At 38.3% G+C, this 8,202-nt stretch overlaps 1 protein-coding gene across 1 annotated transcript; it reads right to left on the minus strand.

The window, feature by feature from the left end:
- Positions 1 to 1,743: 1,743 nt before the first annotated feature.
- LOC108957023 ((-)-germacrene D synthase) lies at positions 1,744 to 6,344 on the minus strand. The gene is given in 8 exon segments (XM_039314608.1): positions 1,744 to 2,037; positions 2,130 to 2,266; positions 2,269 to 2,377; positions 2,463 to 2,601; positions 2,823 to 3,041; positions 3,131 to 3,503; positions 4,159 to 4,447; positions 6,285 to 6,344. Coding segments are annotated over 8 exon segments (1,620 nt in total).
- Between the last annotated feature and the right edge of the window lie 1,858 nt (positions 6,345 to 8,202).

The raw sequence follows: 8,202 nt of genomic DNA on the forward strand, positions 1-8,202 counted from the left end.
TCGAAATTTTGCATTGAACTCAAACTCAAAACATATTTTAACAGGTACCGTGCAGAATTTTGTAAAGACTCTTTAACCTGCGAACTCATGCTGTGTTTAGCTTCTTCACCGTTCATTTTCCTATCAGAAGTTGGTCTTCCTTTGCGGTCGCTTGCTGCGGACAAGAAGGTTCTACGTATTTTCTATTATTACAGTGCACGGTAACCTTCTAATTGAGTGATGAGAGCGTCGTGCCCATGCCTTTTTGCTTTCGCGGCCTCATAAAGTGCTCGCACCTCATTAAGAATGGAGATTCCTATCGCGTTGTGTGGTTCCTGATTTGATTCTGAATTAACACGTGAAGATGTTTCTGTGAACTTGTGCACTTGTGGTCTACATCTACGCCCAGCCATACCTGGTCTAACCAGGGCAGCAGCAATTCATTTTATGTGGATGTGGATTGGCCTTGCCGTTCTTGGTCAGGTCATTCACAACTTCCTCCCTCTTTCTCTTTCGTGGTGCGTTCTTAGCTCATCGTGTTCAGACCATCCTCTTCTCAAAGCGCTTAAGAAAGCTGCCTCTAAAATATTAATTTCTAGCCTTCCAATTGATTTTCACGTTGATTTTAGACAGTAGAATTTTGGAAAGGCTCTTTAACTTGCGAATGGTGCAGACTATCAGACATATCATGCATGCTGTGTTCCGCTTCTCCACCATTCATTTTCCTATCAGAATTTGGTTTTCCTCGTTTTCGCTTGCTGCGGGCAAGAAGGATCTACATATTTTCTGTTATTACAGTGCGGTCAACTACTAACAGAGTTCCGACCAAGGTAAAAAAAACTACTGACTAAGTGATGTGAGCGGTGTCCCCACACCTTTTCGCTTTCACGGCCTATGCGGTGCTGCAACCTCGTTAAGAATGGAGATATCTACCGCACTGTGTGGTTCCTGATTTGATTCTTAATTAAAACGTGAAAACCGTTCCTGTGAATGTGTGCAGCGCTTGTGGTCCGCATCCGTGCCCAACCTTACGTCATTTATCCAAGGCAGTAGTACTTTATTTTATGTGGGTGTGATTGGCCTTGTTGTTCTTGGTCAGGTCATTCGCAAGTTCCTCCCTCTTTCTATTTTGCAGTGTGCTCTTAGCTCATCACACCCGGACCATCCCGCCTCTCAAGGCACTCAAGAAAGCTACCTTCCTCTAAATTAGTAGTTTCGTGTCTTCCAACTGATTTTCACATTATTTTTAGACAGTAAAATACCAGTTACGAGTGTCAAACTTTGGAAAGCTCATTTGAATGTGTTGAGAGCTACACTTACAGGGACTATATAGGCCCAGAGGCCATCGTAACCATGGAAGAAGCTGGATCGCTATCTCAAACGTGGGATTCTACTGTTACACTAAAAATGAATTCTACATGACTATGTCCCTGTAGGAGGAGCTTTCATTCCGTGCTAATGGTAGATCTCATTCTCTTCTTTCCATACTCCGTACTGATCAAATCAATTTGTTTTATCACCATAACATTCTAAATCAAATCCTTTGAAATTTGAAATGCAAATAGCTCATCAAAAGCTTGTTAATCCTTTTTGGACAGATAAATTATGCACTTCATTTCATTCTTCAATTAAAAAACCGTGCTCACTGAAAGCTTTAATTTTACCCCAACTGACGTATGCATAGATGCATCATCTTTTGAACAGTGGGTTCAGTGTTCTAATATCCAGCTGATGAACTTCTAGTTCACTAAGTGCATATCAAAACTAGTGCACTGGGTCTATGAGCACCAAATGTATGTAATCTTTCAGTGTAATATGAGGATTGGTATAATGATCTCCTCCATCCTTGTACAGCACATCCATCACTCGCGAGAGGTTGAGAATTCCCATGAGAAGCGGCATTGCAACAGCAGTCAGGCGAAGACACTCCTCATCGATGTCCTTCCACGCGTCATTCACTTGCTTGTGAAGGTTGTTTTCCGCTTCTTGTTCTGTGACACCATATTGCTTCATGTAACATTGCACGGCCGAGTCCACATGTCCTCTTGAATGCTCAAACTGCAAAGACATTTAAACAAGTCCGTCTATGTTTCATAGGAGTTGGGTTGGGTCTATATCTTCATGGAACACTTGCAAGAACAAAAAAGTACCTTATGAGTGGCCAAATCATCCATGAGCCTGCAGATGATTGTTGAAGCCTTGAGGATTTTTGGGTCGTTGAACAACCAATCTAGATCATCTTTTGTGACAATATCTGGCATTCCCACGAAGGACGTCATAGCTAACAAGGGTAACCACTTGATACTAGCGCAATGGACATGTACTCATCCATGGTGGGCTTGTGCTGTTGGTGCAGCCATTTTGCTTCAGCAAAGTAGTATCTCGTCTGCCTCTTCATCTGAGAATGCAAAAGATTATATTTCTATCAATCGAGATTAACAGCACTAAGATTGTAGAATATAGTAGAGGTGGTACGATCTTACTGCTTCTACCGCATAGTAGAGGCAGTATGATTTTCCTGTGCAAGCCAGTATTTCTTCAATTTCGACGTAGATATCAATAAGTGCTCTGTAAAACTCTTGCATGTACTCTGGAAGTTCATGTATGCAATCAATGTCCCACCTGAAATTATAAAAGATATTATAAGATAGGGTATACACTACGTGATAATTTTAAACTTCAGATTGCACAAGGATTTGGGAATCACTATATTACCATATGAGAACTATGAAAAGGTTGATCAATCAAACTCCATCTTACATCATACAAGCATCGGTGAAACATAATCTACGTAAAATAAGATGCAAGTGCTGCAAACCAAAAGGCAGAAATGCGAATTTCACCTTTGAATTGCTTGAGTAAAGAGCTCTAGCTCTTCATAGGTGCCATGGACATCATATATGTCATCAAGAACTGAAGTCACTGCTATCACTTTGGTCATCATTCTTCTAGCAACCACTAGTTCGGGCTTAAAATGAACTCCCATAATCCAAAAGTATCCTTCCATGAGCCTGTCTCTTGCAAACGGTAACTTCCTCTTGAAGTCTAAACCAATCCACCACCTACATGTAAAATGGCATTATTCATATAAACCTTCCATAGAGGGTAAACTCTAAAACAATTTAATCATGTGATTTCATAGTTGATCAACCTTGCAAGATCAAATAACTCCTTCTGGTGTTGCTTCTGCAAGCGGTTGAAATCTAACTTGGCTAGTGATAGTAGGACTTCGTTATGTGAAGGTTCTGCTTCGTACATGGAGATGTACCATCTGGCCTCAAGCCTTGGCACCCCTCGATGAATTGTTTGCTTTAAGGCATGACCGACTTGTGTTGCGAGAGGAGGGCTTAGTTGCTCCTTAATGGATTTGAGATGGGTTAAACTGAAAGAAAGCGCTTGATCAAGAACATCTTCTCCATGCACACTCAAATGGCTAGCTTCGTACAAACTTAGTAGTCCCCGTACGTCACTTCCATGTTTCTCACTGAACTTTCCACTGGGGTCCTTGAACTTGTTGAAGATGTCTGCTCATAGATCACAGTGAAATAAGGATTTCTATTTTAAACATCTCTGTTAGACAGAGATTCTTCACGAGCGGTCTCAACTCCAGCGATGTGCTGGTACCCGGAAGAATCGATAGTAACAATGACAACCAACTTACGATGATGGTTGAAGCCACTTGTAGTTTATTATTTTTATCTCTTGCCAAGGACAGTCCCTATAACAATTATTCCTCATGATATGAAAACCATGTGACCTATCATTTAGCGTGTATTAAGTGAACTATATGTAGAAATCACTCTCTATATCTCTAGCATTTTATTAAAAGAAACAGTCGCAAACTAGTTGTATTCTAGGGTTTTCTAGGGATATCTGGCATATGTGGTCAAGAACGTGGGGTGCCTCAAGTTTAACACATTTATGAAGTTTCTTACGGTCAAAATTTTCTAGTAGGAGTACTATTTTAGGTGCATTATACTTTTATCGGATTGTGGCTTTGGGGTTCTGTTGTGCAATAACTTGGGCAGGTCGTTTGTAACTTTAGGTGATTGATTATCAAATGACCTTGATCCGCGGTAGAAAGGCAAAGGGGATAGATTTTGGACAATGTCAAAAGATCAAAGTATATAAATCATCAATTTTGTGGCTGAGTATTAAAAACAAAAGAAGGCGACTCACCAAATGAAACTCGGTAGCCTTGTTGTCGCAACAATCGGAAGAGGAGAGCAGCCGTGTAGAGGTCATCGATATCCCTATCTCCATTGTTGCATACAAAACATGTCTCATTTAGTTGTTTCAACACGTGATCAATGTCGGTTGTGAAGTGGTGTGCAATGCCTAATCGTTGTATTTGATCAATCATGTCCAATTTCAGGGACAGCTTGTCGGCATCAGCGTATAGCATTCTCTTCACCTCGTCCTTCAGCTTCTGGATTTCTTGTTCCGCATGCTGATCATGGCCCTTATCCTACGCATGACACAGAAAAAAATATGTCAATCTCTCTGATACTAAGTGCATGAGAAGTTCATTGGCCCAAAATGAAGAACGAGAGAAGCTTTCTACTGGTGTCAATTTCTCTCTGATACTAAAGACTGCAAGGGACCGGGCCAAAATCGATAGCTTTGTGCATCAAACAGCAGCACGTGGATATTTTGCTCTCAGTTACAAAAGGGCTCTCTCTCTCTCTCTCTCTCTCTCTCTCTCTCTCTCTCTCTCTCTCTCTCTCTCTCTGTGTCTGACCATTGCTGCCCCCGTCTTGCAGTTTCCAGCGTCGTCAACGTCCTCTACTCTACTGTCGTCACTGCCCCAATAGCAAGTTCCCCTCAACAAAATGGAGTTCTTTCCGAAATAATTGGAGCGCTACTGTGAAATATCGAGTTGCAGTGTGCGTGAGAGAGAAAGGAGAGGGGGGATTTGAAGTTGGCACGATGAGGACTAGTGTTATGTGAACAAATACGGGATTTTTTTATGATAAAAAATATGGGTTCAAATTATCCAAATAATCCTAAACTTACTATTGTATAGTGACTAACTATTTGTCTGGGTGATGTCCAGTGAAGCGGTGTGACAAGACCTAGCTAGGTACCCTTGCTGGCACTAACCTTTGCTAACCACTAGCAAAAAGAAAAAAGAAAAGAGAAAGAAGAAGAGGATGGTTAAGATCTACATCAATGATTTGTTTAGGATTAAATTGAGTCCATTAAAAAAGTTGAATGAATTGATATCAATGTAATAAGTTTTGAATTATTTTTTTACTTCTCCCTTTCTCTATTAAACCCAATAACGATGCTTTCATGTTCCTTACCAATTACCTGGTATGGAACACGAAAGCAAAATATTCAAATCAAATATTACTCTTGTATTAGTACTGATAACACTTTTTACTTTTTTAGTGCATACGTGGGTATCGAATTCTTTTATGCACAAGGTGACAAAAGAAAGAAAGAAAAAGATGGTAAGTATGGGATAACTAAGATTGTTTATTGAAATTGTGCACCAAGTGATTCGCAAAGATGTTATTGATAATGATAAATCTCACATTGGTTGTTTACAAGATTTGTTTGGATTTCCATGTTGTCTCTTTTCACCTATTATCAAAGGGCTCTCTTACCTTAATCCAATATTTTCACTTTTTTTTAATGCAAATCTTAAATTTATAAAGGAAATGTCAGAATTTCCCTGGTCATTATAGAATAACAAAGCGAAGAACGAAGTTTAAGCACATGAGGAAGCTATGTATTATTCTAGATGAAGTGCATAAAAGGAAATTTATTTTCACAAGCTATGCCTTTACTATTCATGAAATATGTGTACATATATATAGCTGAGTCAGAAGCAATGTATTAACTTCCTACCATTGAGTATGAGTGAGAGGCATGTTTGAGGAAGTAATCCCCCCATATGCTTGGATGAAAATTTGCCCACTGGCGTTCGACCACACCGCTTTTTTCTTGAGCTTGAGAAGAAGATCGAATTGCTGAAATTTGAAGAGACATTCTTTTCTCTCTCTTTTTTTCTATCTCTAATAAGAGTCCGATGTTTGATCAAATATAGATAAAGAGCACAAGAGGCTTTTCTGTGAGTGCCAAAGACCTTATTGATGGGTATTTATAGGCAAGGAACGGAACGGCTTAGCAATTCTAGTTATTGCACTGATATTTTCGGATTTTTCGTTTCTCAAAATAACAATACGTGCCAAATGCCAGTGGCCCAGGTTGCGCACCTGAGTCCGGTTGATTTTTAGTAAATGCACTATCGTCGGGTTCTATCGGGCCGCTTGATGGACATTATATAACACGTGTACCATATGGTGCAGACTGTTGGAGGTATCTTGCACGCTGCGTTTTGCTTCTCCACCATTCATTTTCCTATCTTGTGCGGTTCCTGATTTGATTCTGATTTAAACGTGAAGATCGTTTCTGTGAATGTGTGCAGCACTTATGGTCCACATCCGCACCCCACCTTACGTAATCTAACCTGGGCAGTAGCACCTCATTTTATGTGGGTGTGTGGATTGGCCTCGTAGGTCTTGGTCAGGTCATTAACAAGTTCCTCCCTCCTTCTACTTCATAGTGTGTTCTTAGCTCGTCAAATTCAGACCATCCCGCCTCTCAAAGCACTCAAGAAATCTCCCTCTAAATTACTAGTTTCGTGTCTTCCAATTGATTTTCACATTGCTTTTAGACAGTAAGGCCCTCTTTGGTAATTTTTTATTTCTTTACTTTTCTATTCTTTTGGTTTCTTAGAGCAAAAAAATGAATAAAAATCCATTCAATAATGCTAGCTAATTTTTCTATTTTCTGAAATAAACCAGTAACCAGAGAATAAAGTTGAAACAAAAACAAAATATAGAAAGAACTTATTTGTTCCCAAGAACCAGGAAAAAAAAAAAAGATCATTTTAGAAAAGCAAGTTCAACATAACCTAATGTTCATCTTTACATAATCAACACAAGATTGGATCTCCTGATCTAGTTCAAGTTCCCATTTTTCTAAATAAGAAAATAAATAAATAAATAAAAATTCATAAATTCAGGAAAAATTTAGGAATTTTTTGAGTAGTTTTAGTAGATTTTAATGTTAATTTTAGTTTAAAATTAGTCTAGCATAAGAAATGTGAAAGTATTTTTATGAAAATTGGACTGAAAATTGAAAAAGCTTTTAGGGCTTTACTATATGGATTTTTTTAATGTCATTTTCTTTTAAAGACAATGCTAGATCACAAAAACTTGATGACTCTAAGCAACATTTGCTCTTCTTCTCAAAAGATCTATATACATGTTTATTGTAATGTTCAAAGATTTACTATCAATCTCCTCATATTGTGAGTTATAAACCAATGAAATTTTATGTTATCATTTCCAATCATCCATTTTTGACTTGCTATTTTGTTGGACTTCCTTTAGTCATTTTAGAGTATATTGATAATTAAATCATTACAAAAGTGCAATATTAATTAAAAACATGAAATGTTAGGTCTCTTTATAATTAAATAAAAAAATTGGGATTGGAAATTTTTAGATTTGTACCAAATGCATTTTTTTAATTATTTTCTTTTTTTATTTATTTTTTCCCTTTCGTCATTCTCTAATAATATTTTATTAAATCGCAAACTGTACTATTACCTAAAATATTGACACCCAAAATTACCCATACTATCATGTGCTAGTCAGAAGGAATGAAAACATTTGAAATCATCCTTGCTGTCACGTGCGGCTATGATTTACATCAATCCAACCCTAGTCATGAAAACAAAGTATGGCCAAGGATTTCAAGAGCCCTTTGGCTAAATTTCAATGGGCTTACAAGTGAAGATACGAGATTCAATGATAAAGTAGTCAATTGCCATGTGTCCAAGCCAAGAGACACTATTGAAGACATAGAATTTAGATGCAATTGACAACAATATTTAGGCAGGAATGATTGATGCTTAAAAGGGCGCCAAAACTAAAGGAACGGTTAATACTTGCTGAACAAGTCACGTGAGCATCGTCGAACAGGTCAAAAGGCAACAAGACATGGATAAAGCAGTTTAGCAAAGAGTGCGAAGCAACTTTAAGGAAGAAGCAATCGACTACTAATGATTACTAAATTGACCTATAAATACCGTAGGCAATTCAACAGGAAGCCCCACGAATAACACACAAGACTCCTTTATCTCACCCTTTCAGTTATTCTAGCCTAGTTTAGCTTAGCTATAACTTCAGATTCCCATCATAGATT

The sequence above is a fragment of the Eucalyptus grandis genome, chromosome 6, assembly GCF_016545825.1.
Source record: "Eucalyptus grandis isolate ANBG69807.140 chromosome 6, ASM1654582v1, whole genome shotgun sequence".
NCBI lineage: Eukaryota > Viridiplantae > Streptophyta > Magnoliopsida > Myrtales > Myrtaceae > Eucalyptus > Eucalyptus grandis.